This window comes from Haematobia irritans, chromosome 1 (assembly GCF_050003625.1).
Source record: "Haematobia irritans isolate KBUSLIRL chromosome 1, ASM5000362v1, whole genome shotgun sequence".
Taxonomy (NCBI): Eukaryota; Metazoa; Arthropoda; class Insecta; order Diptera; family Muscidae; genus Haematobia; species Haematobia irritans.
This window is the reverse complement of record NC_134397.1, coordinates 276,392,065-276,415,198: the sequence shown is the minus strand read 5'-3', so window position 1 is coordinate 276,415,198 and position 23,134 is coordinate 276,392,065. Positions and strand designations below refer to the sequence as shown.

Below are 23,134 nucleotides of genomic sequence, written 5' to 3'. Positions count from 1 at the left end.
TACTATACTCACTTGTTAAATATCTGTATAATTCTATCTTCTTACTCTCTTTTACATTATGTCCCTTTCCGACCTATAGCCGATACACGTGATAAATTTTCCTAAATTTTTGAATTCTGTTATTTATGTGTACATAGAACATTTTAAATTATTAAGTTTGTTCAGTTTGATCATGTATACTGTTTTTTCAGGATACGTACAATTGTTGCAGTCCGGTAAATTCCGGTAAAAGTCCGGACGTAAAAATATCAAAAAACACAAAATAATCAAGAGGTTACTGTTTGCATACAATATTTAAAATGTTTTCTTATTGAAAACACTTATTTGATGAAATATTCCACAATTTAAATAATTTTAATATATTTGCAAACTTACATCTTCCACTCATTTTTACAAATCCGCAAAGTACACTACTGAAACTACAAAATTAATATGAAAAGCAAATATTTATAACGGTTCTTCACATTCTTAGACAAAGAGAGAGCATACACAATTATTTTTTTGCCGCTCTTATCGCAGTACGTCATATATTAAAGAAATTATAGAGACTTAAAGTTACCCGCACAATTGTGCGTACACGGTCGGAAAGGGATATATTTAGTGTCACGACTTTTTTCTGTATTGCATTAAGAAATTCATTCAAGGCATAGATATACTTTAAAGTTATATACACGGACTCATTAAGCTTATTTTTTTTTCAGTAAGACCACTTTCCTAATGCCGTAAGTTTAATGAAAACTGCTACTCAAGTAGCAGATCGAACTCTATGTGGGATTGTATCAGTATTGATGTGTGTATTTGTTGTAAAAATTAAATTTTTAGGCTAAACAAAGTTCTTTGGGCACAAACGTGGCAACGCATAGATTTATTTGCCATTAAAAAAACCACTGTCACAGTAAGGAAAGCTTCATTTGTTTTTTTGTATGAACTTTAGTATTTCACAAACTTATAACCACAATGAATATACCAACCTCGTATATTCATAGTCATTACCTAACGGTAGTAACATCGGTGTCTGTTACTAGTCAACTGTCTATTCCTTTGAGAGGATTTCAGTACTTCATCACAATTTCGACGTTTGTATTCAAGAGCATATAAAAGTAGCATCGATAATCAAGCGTCAATACAGTCACGAACTTTCAACACCCAGTATCCAAAGCTGGATACCTCAATAGGGCATAGACAAGGATGATTCAATAAAAACAATCACCTCCAAACACTTGGTATTGTTGATGAGCTAGGTTGGTGGCTGTTTGTGCCATTGGTTTGGCAATTGTTGTTATTGGAGTTTTACAACCACGCACCTCTGTACGGGCATATCCTACGATATTGGAATTTATTTATTTCCGCTCCAAGGTCCTCCGATAGAAGGAAACCATAAAATTCCCTTATTTGTGTGTGCGTAGCAAAACAAGGAAATTTCCCATGGTCCAATCTACGCACTCTATTACTAGATCTGTAAAAATGAAAATTATGTTAATTGAGATTTACTAAATATTTGTTATTCTATCTCGTCCCCACCACACCTTCAATCTCATTGTAATACAGGCTGCTCTCAATCTCCTGGATACTGCTATACGCCAGGGTATGTGGTTAATGTTGCAAAATGGTCATTTATTGATCAGCTTTGTGAGACAATTGGAAAAATATTTGGAAAAAATCGATGCCCCTCATCCAGATTTTCGTTTATGGATAACAACAGATGCTAGCGATAATTTTCCAATTGGTATTTTACAGAAATCACTGAAGGGTAAGTATTATTTGTGAATTAAATTTGAAGTCTAAGAATTTATTTTAAATTTTATTGAAAATATTCTTAAAATAAATCAATATCTTTAAAATTTTATTTAATTATTATTATTTTAAAATTTTTATGTTAATTGATTACATTGCTTGTTAATTGATTACATTCTTTAGTTGTAACGGAACCCCCCAATGGTCTTAAATTAAATCTTCGCTCCACATTTTTCAAAGTCCGCCAGGATCGTTTGGAAAGCTGTTCACACAAAGCGTATTTACCTTTAGTTTATGTCTTAGCCTTCTTCCATGGAGTTGTTCAAGTAAGTACCATAATTGCTTATTAAATATTTTAGAATAATGTCTCCTACTACAACTTTGAATTTATACAAAATTGAATTGAATTGAATTGAATTGAATTGAATTGAATTGAATGAAGGTTAACATTTTTATACCCTGCGCCACACTGTGGAACAGTCCAATCTACTTCAAATTTGACACAAGTATGTGTTTTGGCTCAGAATAGAACCCTATTGATTTTGGAAGAAATCGGTTCAGATGTATATATAGCTCCCGTATATATATTTCGCCCGATATGGGCTTATATCGCCCCAGAAGCCAGAGTTTTACCGTAATTTGCTTAAAATTTTGCACAAGAAGAACAATTAGTAATATATTCAAGTGTGCCAAATTTTATTGAAATCGGTTCAGATTTAGATATAGCTCCCTCATATATATCTTTCGCCCGATATGGACTTATATGGCTCCAGAAGCCAGAGTTTTACACCAATTTGGTTGAAATTTTGCACTAGGAGTACGATTAGTAGTGTAGTTAAGTGTGCCAAATTTTATTGAAATCGGTTCAGATTTAGATATAGCTCCCATATATATCGTTCGCCCGATTTACACTCATATGACCACAGTGGCCAATCTTTTACTCCGATTTAATTGAAATTTTGCGCAGGGAGTAGAATTAGCATTGTAGCTATGCGTGCCAAATTTGGTTAAAATCGGTTCAGATTTAGATATAGCTCCCATATATAGCTTTCGCCCGATTTACACTCATATGACCACAGAGGCCAATTTTTAACTCCGACTTTCCTTACTTGTTTTTTAGTTTTAACATTTTTTCAAATTGCATATTCAGCAAAATCCATATACTAAGAACTGTGGGGCCTGACCACATATGAGAATTGAAAGCATGTTAGATATATACAAAATTGTATACATTGTTTAAAACGATATTTTTACGCTTTGTTGTTTTATTAGCCAAAGTAATGAAGCCACATTAAAGCCAAACAATTCCAATTTTTAATTTTGGCTAAACACAAAAAATGTTGAAAAAAATCTTTTTATTATATTCTAAAAAATTCATTATTTTATTAAGTCTCTTGGACTAGTTCTTGTATACTTTCTTCATAAGGCGTTAGCATATATGACCCAAAATTAAGTCATCTCATCCAGCCAGATCTATACTGAACATTATGGAAATATCCACTAGCTCAGACTGGTATCTTTTTTCAATGACTCAATCAAATTCCTTAAACTTTTCTGATGAATAACTAAAAAGTAAATTCATGCCTTATTCCAAAAAAAAATCATAATATTTTTCTTAACTTTTCATTGCACTCATACATACATAAATAAGAAAACAGTGATCCTACACTGAAAAAAATATTTGATATTAAAAATTACGCAACCTAAATTTTAGGTTGGACAATTTACAAAAATTAACGACAAATGTCTTTAAAATAACGAAATTTTAATTAAAATAAAGTTTATAATCTTTGCTTCAAAAATTTTTTTCATTAAATTTAGGACACAAATTTGGAAAATTTGCATCCCTCCGTTAAAGTCGCATGTCTTTGAACTAAGGCAAATTCTCCTTAAAATAAAGAAACGCATTTTTGATTTAAAGAAATCGTCCTTAAATCAGCTGAAATATGAAATCTTTAGATTAAAGATAAAAACCCTCCAAATATACACTGAAAAAAATATTGTCGTGAGGTCAAAGATTTCATGTCTTTAAAATACGAATACAAATTTTTCTTAGCATAGAAGACGCATTTCTCTAAAATAAAGTTATTTTCCTTGTCCAAAAGTCGATAAACTTTTCAATGAAGTCGTATTGTCCTTATAATTAAGTGATTTGACTTAAAAATGGGTATCTTAACATGAAAGAAAAAATGTATAGGTTAAGGTCAACTTGACTTTAATAATTCAGAAAAATTCTTTAAATTTAATGAAATTGTCTTTAAATTTGTTGTCTTTTTGCATCTTGACTACAAAGCAAAAAATCGTTCAAATATAGGACATGTTTTTCAAAACTTTATTTTAAAGTAGTTTTTTACTTCAAACATAGCATAATTTCTACTGGAAGTCGAGTCTTAATTTGGAAAATAAAGTTGTCGTTAACTCGTTTTTAAAGGACTTTGATAGCATATGAAGAAAAAAAGCTGAGAAAGCGAAAAATTAAAATTTGCTTCCTAGAAGCAGGTACACAAAACCTAAATTTAAAAGATTTTCTTTTCTTAAAAGTATCCTTACTTGTATTCTCCGCTTCTTTGGCTCGGAATCAATACCAAATTTTTTAAAGTAAAGACAAAATCTTTGGAACCGAGTATGCTTTTTTTTCAGTGTAGGCTAAAACTTATTTTGAGGATTTAGCATCTTTGGTTTAAAGGGTTTTGGGAATTAAGAAAACCTTTTTTACTTTGAAGTATTCGTTATAATTTAGATTTTTAAACTAGCATTTGTTTGTACATGAATAGCTTTTTTAATGTACCACGAAAAGAGAATGAAAATTTTATGAATGAGATATTCATCATAATTTTAATTTTATTGATCCTAGATTTAAAGTCAGATAGGTCACTAAAAATGTCTTTATTTTAAAGAAGCCGCATCTTTGGCTCGGAATTAATACCAAAATCCTTAAAGGAAAGCCAAAATCTTTGAATCCAAATTAACTTTTCTTCGAGTTTAAGGGAATGAGAAACGAACGAAAGTTTGTTAAATTCAATTCATTTCAGTGTACATCCGAATATTTTTGTTTTAATTTCTCCGTTACAGGAAAGACGTAAATACGATAAACTTGGATGGAATATTTGCTACGATTTTAATGAGTCGGATTTCAATGTTTGTTTAGAGATTTTACAGACATATTTAAATAAAATTTCTGATGACAAGGTACCCTGGAATAGCTTGAAATATCTTATAGGAGAGGTAAGTTGTTAGGTTTCAAATCCTTAATATAAAGATTATTATTTTGTTTTGCATCAAGGTTATGTATGGAGGTCGGGTAATCGATGATTTTGATCGTCGCATAACTCGATGTTACATGGACGAGTATATGGGAGACTTTTTATTCGATACCTCTCAACCATTCCATTTCTATCAAGATGATATTGCAGATTACTGTCTTCCCGAAGAAGATGTGGTTCAAAAAGAAGATTTTATTGGTAAGTTGTTTTAATATTAAGTTGACAGCCAAACTAAAACATGTTTTAGTGTAATCGAGCTTAAAAAATAGCAGACAATGTTTACAATTTCAGCAAACAGGGACTGTTTTCCCATTTTCAGTAAACTTGTTGCTGTTTTAGCAGACTTTAAAAGTTAACTACTGACAAATATTCTTTTTGCAATAAAAATAAACTAAATTTAGTTAGTTTAACTAATGATTTTTTTTAATTAGCACCGCATCTGTAATTTGTCCAAAATTCAAAGAGTTCTGCTCATCCGTCCACAAATGACATAATTTTTACAATTTTTTCTCTCTATGTGCCAATGGTCGATGCCGCACCAAGGTGTTAAGGCAACCTTTAATTCGATGAATTGATGAGTGCTCCAACAAAAAACCTTGGCGAACCAGTGCTTCCAGAAAAAGAACAAGGGTAGAAACCCGAGAAATTTGTCCCAATATTCGACAACATGTTTGTCAACTTCCACCGTTATATATTCCTCCGCTTAATATAAGTTTCAGTTTCACTCCGCACCTGTTTCTGACAGAAACCACAAAGTGAGGATTCCCATTAACGAAATATTGGTCTCAAACCCCAAAAAGTATAGAAATTCTTGATCGATGTAGCAGCGCCCGTCCTTCCATCTGTTGACATCACGAACACTTCCGAACGAATCAAACTATCGGCTTGACACTTGTAGTATTTATTTATGTAGGTCGGCTGGTATTACAAAATGAGCCCCTATACCATTTAAGCCGATCTCGGTCCAATAGGATCGCTTGAAATTTGATCGCGATTTTATTATGCTAATTGCCAAAAATTTGTTCCATATCGATTCGGATATAGATAATTAATCTGTCATTATACCCTGCGCCACACTGTGGAACAGGGTATTATAAGTTAGTGCATATGTTTGTAACACCCAGAAGGAGACGAGATAGACACATGGTGTCTTTGGCAATAATGCTCAGGGTGGGTCCCTGAGTCGATATAAATCGCAATTTAAGTTCAATCGTCTTCAAATTTGGACCATGTTCCTAATTTGGCTCAGAATAGAACCCTATCGATTTTGGAAGAAATCGGTTCAGATTTAGATATAGCTCCCATATATATCTTTCGCCCGATATGCACTAATATGGACCCAGCAGCCAGAGTTTTATACCGATTTGCTTGAAATTTTGTGCAAACACAACACTTAGTCGTATAGTCAAGTGCGCAAAATTTTATTGAACTCGGTTCAGATTTAGATATAGATCCCATATATATCTTTCGCCCGATAATGGCTAATAGGGTCCTAAAAGCCAGAGTTTTGGCCCAATTTGGTTGAAATTTTGCACAGAGAGTAGATTTAGCATTGTAGCTATGCGTGCCAAATTTGGTTGAAATAGGTTCAGATTTAGATATAGCTCCCATATATATCTTTCGCCCGATATGCACTTATATGGACCCAGAAGCCAGAGTTTTATCCCGATTACCTTGAAATTTGCTCAAGGAGTACTATTGGTAGTATAGTCATGTGTGCCAAATTTGATTGAAATCGGTTCAGATTTAGATATAGCTCCCATATATACCTTTCGCCCGATATGGACTAATATGGTCCTAAAAGCCAGAGTTTTGGCCCAATTTGGTTGAAATTTTGCACAGGGAGTAGATTTAGCAGTGTAGCTATGGGTACCAAATTTGTTTGAAATCAATTCAGATTTAGATATAGCTTCCATATATAGTTTTCGCCCGATATGGACTTATATGGCCCCAGAAGCCAGAGTTTTGGCCCAATTTGGTTGAAATTTTGCACTAGGAGTACAATTATTAATATAGTCATGTGTGCCAAATTTGATTGAAATCGGTTCAGATTTAGATATAGCTCCCATATATATGTTTTTCTGATTTCGACAAAAATGGTAAAAATACCAACATTTTCCTTGTTAAATCGCCACTGCTTAGTCGAAAAGTTGTAAAAATGACTCTAATTTTCCTAGACTTCTAATACATATATATCGAGCGATAAATCATAAATAAACTATTGCGAAGTTTCCTTAAAATTGCTTCAGATATTTTTTTACTAATTTTTTTTTTACTAAATATATATGTATATTCTGGGTCGTGGTGAAATTCTGAGTCGATCTAAGCATGTCCGTCCGTCCGTCTGTCCGTCCGTCTGTGGAAATCACGCTAACTTCCGAACGAAACTAGCTATCGACTTGAAACTTGGCACAAGTAGTTGTTATTGATGTAGGTCGGATGGTATTGAAAATGGGCCATATCGGCCCACGTTTACGTATAGCCCCCATATAAACCGATCCCCAAATTTGGCTTGCGGAGCCTTCCGGAGCAGCAAAATTCATCCGATCCGGTTGAAATTTGGAACGTGGTCTAAGTATACGGTCTCTAATAACCATGCAAAAATTGGTCCATATCGGTCCATAATTATATATAGCCCCCATATAAACCGATCCCCAGATTTGACCTCTAGAGCCTCTTGGATGGGCAAAATTCATCCGATCCGGTTGAAATTTGGTACCAGATGTTAGTATACGGTCTCTAACAACCATGCAAAAATTGGTCCATATCGGTCCATAAATATATATAGCTCCCATATAAACCGATCCCCAGATTTGACCTCCGGAGCCTCTTGGAGGAGCAAACTTCATCCTACCCGATTGAAATTTGGTACGTGGTGTTAGTATATGGTCTCTAGCAACCATGCAAAAACTGGTCCATATCGGTCCATAATTATATATAGATCCCATATAAACCGATCCCCAGATTTGACCTCCGGAGCCTCTTGGAGGGGCAAAATTCATCCGATCCGTTTGAAATTGGGTACCTGATGTTAGTATACGGTCTCTAACAAGCATGCAAAATTGGTCCATATCGGTCCATAATTATATATAGCTCCCATATAAACCGATCCCCAGATTTGAACTCTGGAGCCTCTTGGATGAGCAAAATTCATCCGATCCAATTGAAATTTAGTACGTGGTGTTAGTATATGGTCTCTAACAACCATGCAAAAATTGGTCCATATCGGTCCATAATTATATATAGCTCCCATATAAACCGATCCCCAGATTTGACCTCCGGAGCCTCTTGGAGGAGCAAAAGTCATCCGATGCGGTTGAAATTTGGTGCATTTCGTTAGTATATGGCCTCTAACATCCATGTAAAAATTGTCAAATTTTATTACTATAGAAAGTTTTGTCAAAATTTCATTTCTATAGAAAGTTTTGTAAAAAGTTTATTTCTATAGCAATGTTTGTCAACATTTTATTTCCATAGAACATTTTGTCAAAATTTTATTTCTATAGAAAATTTTGTAAAAAAATTATTTCTGTTATTTATTTCTATAGACAATTTTGTCAACATTTTATTTCTATAGAAAATTTTGTCAACATTTTACTTCCATAGAAAATTTTGTCAACATTTTATTTCTATAGAAAATTTTGTCAAGTTTTTATTTCTATAGAAAATTTTGTCAAAATTTTATTTCTATAGAAAATTTTGTCAAACTGAATTATATACGTATTTAATCGGCCTTTTTCTTTTTTGTTTAATATATACCCCTTATGGACTAACTTACAATTTAGAAAACAGTGTTAAAAAGTTTTACGATACCTTGTCATCGGCAAGTGTTATCGCAACCCAAGTAATTCGATTGTGGATGACAGCCTTTAGTAGAAGTTCCTACGCAATCCATGGTGGAGGGTACATAAGATTCGGCCTGGCCGAACTTACGGCCGTATATACTTGTTTTTTACTAAAATTGTGTTCCACCCTAGTGCATTAGCCTACTTAAATTTTGAGTCTATAGATTTTGTAAAAGTCTATCAAATTCTTTCCAAATCGAGTGATATTTAAATGTATGTATTTGGGACAAACCTTTATATATAGTACCCAACAAATTTGACGGATGTGATATGGTATCGAAAATTTAAATCTACAAAGTGGTGCAGGGTATAATATAGTCGGCCCCGCCCGACTTTAGACTTTCCTTACTTGTTTTTACCTAACTTACAATGTACGAGTAGAAGATATTGTGAAGAAGTTTTAAGATACTTTTCTATCGGCAACTGTTACCACAACACCAGTTATTCGATTGTGGATGATAGATTTTAGTATAAATTTGTACGTAATTCGTCCCAGACTAACTTTCTGCCGTTTATATTTGTTTTTCTTTTTTAGCCTCTTATATTTATTGTCATGATATATACGGCACATTTTTCTTGACTTTATTTCCAATAACCACAGCTTAAATTTTATTTATTTACTTTTGCAGCCCACATTGACCAACTGCCTCTAGTCAATAAGCCGGACGTATTTGGTTTACATCCAAATGCTGAGATTGGTTACTACACTCAGGCCACTCGAAACATCTGGAATTCGCTAATCGAACTGCAACCACAGACAGGTAGGTAAATTGGTTGGACTCTTGGTTCAGTTTTTTGTTATTTTTCCCTATATTTTTCATTTCCCTATATGCTGATAGATTAAATAACCACACAATTGAGTTGGCATCTTGCACCGATTTAATCCTGCAATCGTTAGCACTCATTTGCGGCTATAGCTAGCCCGTAAACTTCGTAGTCAATACCGCTGCTGCTCCCACCAGCCCACTTTTGCCGTAGCAGTCATGTAGTAATCCTTTATTTTTTAATTACTTTGCTCACCACCACCACCACCACCACCACCACCAACCAACAGCATCACCATCGGCAGTAGACAAAAAAAGCACATTTACAAATCTGAATGACAGACGAACATTTGTGTTTTTTACATGTTTTTGTTTACTCCTCCGTATCACGTATGGCCAATTACGCTGCAATAAATAGTAAGTGGCGGGTTGACGACTGATATGTGAAAAACCAAAAAAGAAAAAAATTTAAAATTCAAATGAAAACACACAAAAACTACGGCATGATAAAAACACGAATGAATTCATTCATACATATTTTATTATAAATATTCAATTGAATTTAATTTAATTAATTAGTTGTGGTTTTGCAATTAACTTTATTGCACAATTTGCCACGCCACTTACAACGACGTCATCGACATCGACGGCATTATCTTCATCATCGCAAATGAATTGCCAACGAATATCATTTAGTATTACAATCAACCTCATCATCGTCATCCTTTCATTATTACCAACAATATTGGCAATGCTGCTGGTAGCTTGTAGCTGATAGATGATTGCAATAGGAAATATTGTTCGCTGGATGATAACGACATTGCCATCATGATTACCTGTGGCCACTCTATTAACTTTGGTGCTTCAAGAACAGTGTGGTGATTATGTTAATTTATTTTATTTTCCCATGAAATTCATCATCATCATCATATTGCACAATGGGATAAGAATAAAACAAAGTGGCAGTAAATATCGAAAACATGAATTACTTAAAAGATAGTTTCCAAAAAAATGGTCCTGATTTCCATCTTCTAATAAATGTTACATGGGTTTGATACGAGTATGTATTGAAAATTACACAAGGACACCATGGTTCTGTTGAGTAAGAACTGAATATTGTTTTTAAAGTTATTTGGGACGCTGAATCCAAATCTGCACCGTATATCTCGAAAATTCGAGCTTATAGAAAAAAACCAACAAACACACTTACACATTAGAAAATGTTATTTTTTATGGAAATCGCGATTTATATCAATTCAGTAGATCGTGAACAAAATCAAAAGTTGTAATGAAAAAAAAGCTCATTTTATTCGAAATATATTTAACCAACTGTTTCTAGACCAAAACTGTGATTTTTGTCCCATTTTTATTTTTTAGGAATTTTTAAAAAACAAAAAATATTTTTTATTTAATTGTATTTTTTTTTCAAATTTGAACGATATCTCTAAAACTACTTGGAAAATTGAAAAACAATGTAAGCACGGATTAAGAAGAATATTGTTTGGGAGTTTCGTTTTTTTTTTATTAATCTAATATGGTGAACCGGTTTCATGTTATTGCAATATATGTAGCGGAAGTGCTTTCATTTTGAACATAACGATATATCTCGAAAATTCGAGCTGAGTGCAGATTTGGATTCAGCGACCTCAAATTACTAAAAATGGTGGTGCAATGGTTAGCATGCCCGCCTTGCATACACAAGGTCGTGGGTTCGATTCCTGCTACGACCGAACACCAAAAAGTTTTTCAGCGGTGGATTATCCCTCCTCAGTAATGCTGGTGACATTTCTAAGGGTTTCAAAGCTTCTCTAAGGGGTTTCACTGAAATGTGGAACGCCGTTCGGACTCGGCTATAAAAAGGAGGTCCCTTAACATGGAATCGGGCAGCACTCAGTGATAAGAGAGAAGTTCACCACTGTGGTATCACAATGGACTGAATAGTCTAAGTGAGCCTGATACATCGGGCTGCCACATAACCTAACCTAACCTAACCTATAATAGCATATGAATTAAACTGACGATGTGATGCACATTTTCATCCAGAAGTTGTTGATTTCAACAATTTGTTGTTTTTAACAATTTTAAATGGTTGCACTTGTAATGTTTCCGGAAACTTTTTCTTGTCGATAAGCCACTCATTTTTCATTGGTCAGCTTCTTATTGTTTGCAAGAATGTAGCATCCAAACATTTTAGTTTTCAGCAAAGAGATTTAAATTTAGTGACTTCTTTAAAGTGTTGATTTAATTTTTCATATTGACGTACCAATTATTATAAACTATTTGAAGCAGTTCCAGTTAATTGTTCACCATTTTTTCATTGGTCAGCTTTTTAATGTTTTCAAGAACGTAGAATCCATAATTTTAGTTTTCTGCAAAGATATATACATTTAGTGACTTCCTTAAAGTTTTTTTTTTTCATATTTTATTTTCACTTACCTATTTTTATAAACTATTTGGTTATTTGTCTAAAATTTTCCATTTTTTTATTTCTTGCAATTGACCACGAACTTCGTTGTACAAATAAGTATTGAAAACCACATGGTTTTTTCGTTGCATTTTAGGGTAGTGTTTTGTCAAAGTTTTCTCATATTATCTTCAACACCTTTTCAAAGATTTCGTCAACATTTTCGCAAGTTGGAAGTAATTCGCAAACAATTTGAAGATGTATTGAAGATGAGCTATTTCAAGTCAAGTTGAATTTATGTTGAAAATTATATTTACCCTCAAACTGAAAAGTTGTTGCATTTGAAAAACGCTCATCCTGTGTTTATTGGGAGTGCACTCTAGCGACAAAGTCTCGCAACAAATGATTAACGGTGGCTTTAAAAATGTAAGAATTTAAAAAAAAAATGATTTGAAGTGGCACACAATCAGTTTTATACAAGCAAAAGCAGGTGGTTAGTTAACTAACCACCAAACCTGAAAGAGTTAATAACCCAATAAACACAAGCATTGGAGAAATTCTTATACTCAATACACTTTCAAGCATTTTTTCAAAGAATTAGCTTAGAATTCAATTTGAGAAATTGTTGAGAAAATGGCGTTCTCAACAAAAAACAGACATTACCCTCAATAGTAGAATTCAACACGTTAGCAACAATTTCTCAACATATTAGCAACAACTCTTCAAACTAAATTTCATTTTAATACTTCAAACCTATTAGACAATTTGTTGAAGGCAAGGAATTTGCAAGGCTATTTGAATTAATGTTGAAGATGGGATTCGCTATCAAATTGATATGGTGTTACCTATGAAAAATGCTCATCCTTGCGTTTGTTGGGAAGTGGCAACATTTTTTCATTCCGTGTTAAGCCGAGGTGACTTGGCATAAAAAAAGAGAGAACTAGTCGGAAATACAGACAATATCATTAATTTTGAAGATTTTTTTCAAAAATATTTAAGTCACGTTGACCTTATTCAAATAAAATTTTCTTTCATATTAAGATACCTATTTTTAAGCAGAATCCGCACACTAATAGAAAAAATTTCGTTATATTAACGAAATGTGTCATTAAAAGTCAGCCAAAGAAACAAAATCGTTAATACAACGAAATTTTCCATTATTATACCGAATTTTCTGTCAATATACGTAACTTTTCGTACTATTAACGAATATTTTCATTGTATTAATGAAAATGTTTCGTTATATCAATGAACATTTTTCGTTGGCTGACTTTTAATGAAATTTTCTTCTGTGTGTAAAAAGACAAAATGACTTCATTGGAAAGTTTATCGATTTTTGAACAAAAAATAATTTAATCCTTTCACTACCGACGTCCACTTAGAGGGACATTCGAAAAAGACACCAAATTCTACTTTTCCACTTAGTTTCGATTTATTTCTCGCTGTTATTTTAAAGTAGAGGCTTCAATCTACATAAGCCATAAATATTGTCCATATTGGTGAGGTCTAAAATACATTTTTATATGAACTTCTTTACCAATAAACGAAAAATCCGAAAATTTGAGACAATTTTTGTACTGTATATTTCTAGTAAATGGACATTTATACAACACCTATAGCTGATACTTTTACGGGTTCTTTTTCGTATTTTTTCTCATACTTTGAAAGATATTATAGGCCAAATAGCGCTTATTTTCGTAAGGTCATTTGGTCATAATTCAAGAATCAAGTTTTCAAAACAAACTCATATAGCTCTTGAAGTAATTGAGGTAGGTTTTCAAAATGACAATTTTTGTCCTACATGCTGTTACTACAAGTAAAAACAGAAGAAAAATAAACGTTTTTATTATTAGGTTTATTTCGGTAGTGAAAGGGTTAATATCGAAGAAACACGTCTTGTATGCTAAAAAAAATCGCATTCGTATTTTAAGGACACAAAACCTTTGGCCTCACGATTATATTTTTTTTCTCTGTAGTAATTATTACTATCGTATGTATTTATATAGACTGCACTCAAATATATTAGTTGTCATATTTGTAACTATTGTAATGAGAGACTCTATTTATATAAATTTAAGAACTAATCTATATTTTCCATTATTAATCCTTTTCTACACGCTTACAGCTGAAAAATGGAATTCTTCACAAAATGGTAATACTTTCATATAAATAGGAAGATTATATATACTATAAAAATATGTATTTCTCTTTGTTTTGAGAAACATCAGAAAGGGTTCTTTAAGGAAATATAGAATAACTTAAAAGTCATATTGTTATACAAGTAGGGACTTCTTGGGCTAATAATCACTCAAAACCAACCTACCTTGATATCAGGCTAACTCAAAAGTATAAGCTAGGTACTCTACTTTTATTATCTTGAATCCGATATCTAGAATCCGTAGGAATCTGCATATTTTCCATTTCGATACATTTAAATTTATAATGGCCAGTTTCTCATCCTCCGATTAATTTTAACCGGTGGATAGACCTCCGGTTAGTAAAATTTTTGTATGGGATCAGCTGTTTTATCGACACGATAAATAATAACAAGACATTGAGAAACTGGCCCTAAGTATCGTAGACTGATTTTCAGCTCCTCATTATTATCTGTTTGAATCTGCAGGGGTTCTACCTCCTATCTAGTGATTGTGTGTATTACACTATTTCATTGTATTCGATGCATCATTCTTTCTAACATTTCGATTTGCAATTCATTAAATTATTATTAAAATTGCAATCAATCAAAATACCCCCACAAAACCGGAAATTAAAAAATTGCTATGATAACAAACTACAAAAATAATTGTGTGCATATAAAAACCCACAAAAATTTACTTCAAATTGTTTGCATGGAAGCTTTGATTTTTAAATGAATTGCAGTTGGAAAATTTCAATTTAGTGCATCAGACAGATTTAATTTAACAATCAAAAAATAATTTTTATAAATAAAAGGGAAATATATGTATAAACCCAACAACTGCAGAATAATCACATAAATTCATGTGTACTTACTATTTTGGGGATACTAATTAACAGATTGTAGATATTTACGTATGGACAGTTTTAGCTTTCTCTCTCTCTCTATATCTCTCTCTGTCTCATTTGTAAAACTCGAATGCATTTAATTTTAGCTATGTTCTATTGTAATTAACAACTTATTTAATGCAAATATACTTACGGTGCTAGATCCAAAAAAGTGTAGTGGTTTATACATTATTTAAATACAAATATTATATATTGGACAAAGCAACGTACATATTCCAACCACCTGACACATGAATTGATTAACAGATTGAATTTGCAGCAGACACAATGCCACTTTTAATCCCGACAATATTCTAACGCATCGATGCGTGATAACTACAAAAATTCACAATTTATTGAGAGTTCAATTGCAATGCTTATGTGATTGTCAATTATATCCACTTTATAATTGCAATTATATGCCTGGAGTGGGTGAAAAAAAAAAACGGACAATTTCAATAAAACATATTAATTTTGAATGACACTGAAATATGTACTCGGTGCAAAAACGTATGAATTCTATTTGCATAGAATTCATGCGAGAAAATTCAAAAATTATTTAAATGAAGTTTTTATTATGCTAATTTGATTGCTTTGGGGGAATTAATTGCGGACTAATTGAATTAAGTTCATTTTTTCATATGTCAGTAATAAAATAATTTGTTGTTTTTTTTATATCCTCCACCATAGGATGGGGGTATATTAACTTTGTCATTCCGTTTGTAACACATCGAAATATTGCTCTAAAACCCCATAAGGTATATATATTCTGGGTCGTGGTGAAATTCTGAGTCGATCTAAGCATGTCCGTCCGTCCGTCTGTTGAAATCACGCTAACTTCCAAACGAAACAAGCTATCGACTTGAAACTTGGCACAAATTGTTATTGATTTAGGTTGGATGGTATTGCAAATGGGCCATATCGGTCCACTTTTACGTATAGCCCACATATAAACGGACCCTCAGATTTGGCTTGCGGAGCCTCTTGGAGGAGTAAAATTCATCCGCTCCGGTTAAAATTTGGTATATGGTGTTAGTATATGGTCTCTAACAACCACGCAAAAATTGGTCCATATCGGTCCATAATTATATATAGCTCCCATATAAACCGATCCCCAGATTTGACTTCCGGATGCTCTTGGAAGACCAAAATTCATCTGATTCAGTTGAAATTTGGTACGTGGTGTTAGTATATGGCCTCAAACACCCATGCAAAAATTGGTCGAAATCGGTCCATAATTATATATAGCCCCATATAAACCCATCCCGAGATTTAACCTCCATAGCCCCTTGCAAGAGCAAAATTCATCCGATTCGGTTGATATTTGGTACGCGATGTTAGTATATGGTATCCAACAACCATGAAGGAATTGGTTCATATCAGTCCATAATCATATATAGCCCCCATATAAACGGATCCCGAGATTTGGTTTTGGAGCCTCTTGGAGGAGCAAATTTCAGTTGAAGTTGAGTCAGTTGAAATTTGGTACATTGTGCTAGTATATGGCCTTTAAAAACCATGCCTAAGTAGGTCCATATCGGTCTATAGTTATATATAGCCCTCAGATAAATCGATCCCCAATCACACAAAAAATGGTCCATATCAAGTTCATAATTGTAGCCACCATATAAGCGACACCCATATTTCATTTCTGGCTCTCCGCGTACCGTGCAAAAGTCCATATCGATTCGTAATTATTTGTAGACTTATTTATACCACGTATGGACTAACTCACAATTTAGAAAACGATGTTACGAAGTTTTAAGATACCTTGCCATCGGTAAGTATTACCACAACGCAAGTAATTCGATTGTGGATGACAGTCTTTCGCAGAAGTTTCTATGCAATCCATAGTGGATTCGGCCTGGCCGAACTTACGGCCGTATATACTTGTTGGATATTAATATTTTCTGAAATATCCCTTATGTAAGAGCCAACAAAACATAAACTTTCCCTGATCGGAATTTCCTTATTATGGTTTGTTTTTGGTTTACTTACGCCACTATCCAGACAAAAGGTATTATACGTTGGTTACTATGTTTACAAACCCAGAATCATAAGCTGAAACAACTACATTTTTGAGAACTCAAAACTTCGATTTATATACTTATAGTCCGAATGACTTTTTTATTCCTGTACGTATAAATTTTCGAATTTTCTGTAAAATTTTGAATGCGTCTTCTATGCTACGCAAAAATGGTATTCGAATTTGAAGGAAATGGGTCTTTGCATTTACCATAATATTTTCTTCAGTGTACGCTTTCTTTGCAGCTTACTCGAAGCAAACAATTAATCTTTACTAATTGTTTCCCCAATATAGGTGAAGCTTCTGGTGGCATCAGTCGCGATGATTTTATAGATAATGTTGCCGCCGATATCCTCGATAAATTACCACCAGCTTTTGAGACTTGGCGAGTTAAGAAACAAATTCAAATGAGCCTAACACCCACTGGAGTGGTTTTACTACAAGAACTGGATCGTTTCAATCTCCTAGTGACACGTATCAAAAAAACTTTGGAATTATTAAGAAAGGTAAGTGGCGTAACGTCGAAAACATTTCCAGCTTGCAACATTTTCAGTTTCACACAAAACTAACTGAAATTCATACAGAATGCAGCATTTCATGAATTTTCTTTGTAAATGAAAACTTCACTTGAAAAAAAAAAATGAAAGAAAAATTATTTGAATGCAAATGTAAGTTTTACATTATGGGAGCTAATAATCACTTGTGTTAACACCCAACCATTGCGATATGCAAGAACCAAGCCAGAAAAATGAGAAAAATGTTTCTGTTACTTCTCTTAATTAAACTTTTCTTATTAAAGTTTCACATTTTCTTTCTTAAAACATCAGCTAGTTTGACTACTGAATTTTTGTAATTTGTGAAAAATGCATACAATACACAGCAAGGTTGGCATAACTCTTTTGATGTGAGAGTTGCAAAAACTAATGCATATTTATTATTATTATTATTATTCAACAATGTACAATGCCATGTAGAATGGGAAAAAGAGTTCATAAAGGAAATTGTAACATCAGCTTATAGTACGATATGGCTAAATTCAAAGAAATTTTTAAGAAATACAAATTAATCACTGTACCTTCCACCATGAATTGCGTAGAATGTTTTTATTAAAGACAGGCATCCACAACCAAATTACTTGGGTTGGTGGGTAACACTTGCCTACACGCAAAAAAAAATAATTATTTCCTCCCAAACGAAATTTTAGACAAACAAAGTTCGTTTCTAATTTGCTTTTCGCTGTGAGGAAGTTTATTTGGAAGAAAAGTATATACTGTTTGTGATAAACGTTTACTCTTTTCCAGGATGTAAAAACAATTTCATCAAGACTAAAGGTTGGTATTAAATTCGAGTTTAGCCGGCAAAAACGTCATTTTTTCACGATTACTTTTTTTAATAATCCATTTCAAGGAATACAAACTTTGTGAAAATTTGCTTTGGGCTTTTCTCCATCAAGATATAATAAAATTTGCAACAAATACGTATTTTTTTGCATTTTTCTTACTGATTTAGTTTTCACTTTAGCGATTTTAGCGGCTAAACTCGAACTTAATACCCACCTTAACTCAAAAAACAATCTTTTCTGGCTAATTGCATTTTCCTTCAAATCTTTCTTACTTCCACGAGGTTTTTTAGTTCTTAGCGCCCTTTTCTGTAATACAAACAATGTAGAAGAAATTTTACGATTTTATAAATTTTTAAATTTTTACCTTTCGCCTGGACGGAGAATCGAACCGCGGACCATGCAATTTGTAAGCCAGCACACTATCCACTAAGCTACGTAGCTGTTATTGTCATCAATAGCTAACTATCCTTATAAGTTATATACACGCAAAGAAAAAAAAACGTTTGGAAAACGTGTACCGAAAACGTTTTTCTTTTGTTAGAGTTTTTTTAATTGCTTCGAAAATTTTAAACTTTTATCACCAAAAAATTCGTTTGTTACAAAATTTGTATTTTTTCAATAAAAAAAAAATTATTTTTGAAATAACAACACAGTCCATTTCGTTTATATCAAACACTGTTCTTTTCTGACTTTAAGTCTTTAATAAGACACATTTTACAGTTCAAAATTTAATATAGTACAATGTAATGTTGAACATTTTTTCGGAATCTTCCGAATATATCTGGAATATATGTTAAAAAAAAAAACAAAAGCAAAAAAAAACTTTGGCCGAAGCAGGGATCGAACCCACGACCCTTGGCATGAGAGTCGGACGTAGCTACCACTGCTCCACGGTGCCAAACTAACTGTTTGTTTCTGTTAAATAAACTTTGTTTATTCGGTTCGTGGGCGCCGCGAGCTATGCTATATAAATATAACTTATATGGATATTTATCTATTGATGACCATAACAGGTACATAGCTCAGTGGTTAGTGTGTTGGCTTACAATGTGCATGGTCCGCGGTTCGATTCTCCGTCCAGGCGAAAGGTAAAAAAAATTTTACAAATTTATAAAATCGTATAATTTCTTCTACATTGTTGGTATTACAGGAAAAGGTGTTAAGAACTAAAAATCCTCGTGGATGTGAGAAAGATGTGAGGGACAATGCAATTAGCAAGAAAATCATGTTTTTTTTTTGAGCTAGTCTTTATGAAATTGTTTTTACATCCTGGAAAAGAATAAACGTTTATTACAAAAAGTATATAATTTTCTTCCAAATACACTTCCTTACAGCGAAAAGCGAATGAGAAACGAACTTTGTTTGTCTAAAATTTCCTTTGGGAGGAAAGAATTATTTTTTTGCGTGTACATGCCTGTTCTGGGTCACACCGCATTGTGCACCACACTATACACTTTCTACACACCACACACAAAGTTAGTTGTTCTGAGTCACACGTGTGAACACTTTTTTCGGACTTTTAATGGAAAAATGTGACAGCTGATTTTTTCTGCAAGCCATATTTTTTGCAGACAGAAATTATAAACAAAACTTAGTTTGCCGGTATAAACATAAAAAATTAAATGTAAGTGTGTAATTCAAAGCCACAAAATGCCTGCCGGATTTTTGTTAGCAGTGAATAATGTAAGGACAAGAGGAATTTATCAAGAACAAATAAGAAGGCGACAATTGCGTGATGCTTCAAATCTGTTTTGATTTGTTTTTTTCTATCCCTCCTCAATGTTACTCATGAACAAACGATCGCCGTGTCGTTCTCTTTTTTGTTTTTGACGGCGGAGAAATTTTTATTTTGGTTTTGATCAAACAGTTTTGAACATCCATAAATTAAAAGAAATTTAATTATAGTGGGCATAATTAACTATTCTGTTAAGGTTTTTCTCATTTGTATTGCTTAAATATTTACAATAATATTTCAAACAAATTTTCTATCGTGGCGGCCTCCATGTGCAGAATTTGTGCATGTGCTCAGTGATTTGTGCACCAAGAACACTTTGCAGAATTGAAGATGCCATATTTTTCATGCAATAAATTTGGTAAAATTCACTTTTCTTAGCCCATTGATTTTGTAAAAGTTATAATTTAATTACCTTATTTTTTTAAAAAGACCTTTGATTTGTTTAGGAAAGCGGATATTATTCACAAAAATCAATGATTTTTTGCTTAAAACTTTTTTGTGTTAACTTTTAAAAATTGTGGCAACATTATACTTTCGAACACACTGAAAATCAGCTGATTAAAATAACCCCAAAATTTATACACCAATCAGAGGAAATTTCGGTTCAAATTTTAGATGGATTTTTAAAATCGTGGTTTCTGCCATATAAAGTGACTTTCCCAATAAAATTTGCAAATATTTATAAAAACATATTATAGTTTCAGAATCTGTTATTTATTTGTTATAAAAACTTCTAACTTTGCAGACGATGGCTGTACACTAAGCCTACACAAAAGAAATGTTCGTGCACATTTTTCAGCTCTATGACGGTGTATAGTGTTGGCCAGAACACCTTGTGTACCAGAACAGACACGATTAATATAGCATAGCTTGCGGCGCCTACGAGCCGATTAAACAAACTTTATTTAACAGAAACAAACATTTAGTTGGGCACCGTGGAGCAGTGGTTGCTACGTCCGCCTTGCATGCCAAGGGTTGTGGGTTCGAGCCCTGCTTCGACCGAACTCCAAAAAGTTTTTTGTTTTTTTTTTTACATATATTCCACATATGTTCGAAAGATTCCGAAAAGATGTTCAACATTACATACTACTATATTAAATTTTTACTATAAACTGTAAAATGTGTCTTATTAAAGACCTAAAAGTCAGAAAGGAACAGTGCTTGATGTAAACGAAATGGTTCAAAAATATTTTTTTTGACAAAATAAAAATTTTTTAACAAAGACATTTTTTTGGTGATAAAAGTTTAAAATTTTCGAAGAAATTCAAAAAACTCTAACAAAAGAAAAACGTTACACGTTTTCCAAACGTTTTTTTTTCTTTGCGTGTATAGCTATGTATTTTTAAAGCTTCTTAAAATTGTCTTCTAAATTGTAAAATAGTTGGAATCTATGTTAGACAAATCAAGTATATACTCTCGCTTCAAATGGAACGCCTCCTGAAGTTTAATTTCAATTATCTACATTTGGAGACTATTTGGTTCTAACATAACTCAAGACTTCGAATTTCAGGCAAATGGGATAAGAATTAATGCCATGTTCCTGTATATCGAACGAAAACCAGTTCGAAATAAAGGCAGTCACTCGAATTCGAATGAATTTGGGTTGTTCTATTTTTGAAAGTCCGATTCGTTTGTATGAGAATACATTGATTATTAAAAATGAGTATTTTTAAATTTTTGGCCTGAGAATTCATTCAAATGTTAACAATGCTTTTACTTTTTTCTTGACACTTATTGTATATGTTCGTTTATTACTCGACAACAAAATATCAAGTGACTTTCCTTTCGAAATAAAAGAACAAAAATCAATTTTCTTTCGTTTGGAATACGAAAGAAAGCTTTCGTTCGATATACAGGAACAGGCCATAAGTTTCCTAGAAACCAAAGATGTAAAATCGGAATATTGGTCTATATTGGGACAATTTCAAAATATGAACCGATTCATAACATATCATATTAGGCACATCTACATTATGAATTTCAGGCAAAACCTGCACGCAAAAAAATAATTCTTTCCTCCCAACCGAAATTTTAGACAAACAAAGTTCGTTTCTCATTTGCTTTTCGCTGTAAGGAAGTGTATTTGGAATTAAAGTATATACTTTTTGTGATGAACGTTTATTCTTTTCCAGGATGTAAAAACAATTTCATAGACAAACTAAAAAAAACATTGTTTTCTTGCTAATTGCATTTTCCCTCACATCTTTCTCCAATCCACGAGGTTTTTTAGTTCTTAACACCTTGCGGCGCCCACGAACCGAATAAACAAAGTTTATTTAACAGAAACAAACATTTAGTTTGGCACCGTGGAGCAGTGGTTGCTACGTCCGACTTGCATGCCAAGGGTCGTGAGTTCGATCCCTGCTTCGACCAAAGTTTTTTTTTTGTTTTTTTTTTACATATATTCCAGATATGTTCGGAAGATTCCGAAAAAAAATGTTCAACATTACATTGTAGTATATTAAATTTTGAACTGTAAAATGTGTCTTATTAAAGACCTAAAGTCAGAAAAGAACAATGTTTGATATAAACGAAATGGACGGTGTTGTTGTTTCAAAAATAACTTTTTTTATTGAAAAAATAAAAATTTTGTAACAAACGAATTTTTCTGGTGATAAAAGTTTAAAATTTTCTAAGCAATTCAAAAAACTCTAACAAAAGAAAAACGTTTTCGGTACACGTTTTCCAAACGTTTTTTTTTTTTCTTTGCGTGTGGATCGATATTGCCGACTTTCGAACGTGACCTACTTGCGGCATTATTGAAAGCTGTAGTGTGATTACAACAGACATATACCTCAGTAAAAAAATCATATGTGCAACGTGTAAATTTATGTTCTAGTCTTATAAAGAACTTTTATTGAAAATATTTTTTCTTATTTTATTTACACTTTTGTACGTTACTAAAATACATAAACTAAATCTTTACTTAACGTTTGCTTTGACAGAAAATACATACTTAAATTTTTAGTCATAGAAAATATTTATATGTGCAAAATT

The 23,134-nt window shown here is 32.7% G+C and overlaps 1 protein-coding gene across 1 annotated transcript in view; it reads left to right on the top strand.

Moving 5' to 3' along the window:
* The window catches only part of Dhc98D (Dynein heavy chain at 89D), a 252,715-nt gene that overhangs the window by 203,623 nt on the left and 25,958 nt on the right, over positions 1-23,134 (top strand). The window contains exons 50-55 of the mRNA XM_075295234.1: positions 1,549-1,750; positions 1,918-2,060; positions 4,807-4,959; positions 5,018-5,195; positions 9,472-9,603; positions 17,355-17,566. Coding sequence (XP_075151349.1) covers positions 1,549-1,750; positions 1,918-2,060; positions 4,807-4,959; positions 5,018-5,195; positions 9,472-9,603; positions 17,355-17,566 — 1,020 coding nt within the window. The remainder of the gene's footprint in view (positions 1-1,548; positions 1,751-1,917; positions 2,061-4,806; positions 4,960-5,017; positions 5,196-9,471; positions 9,604-17,354; positions 17,567-23,134) is intronic.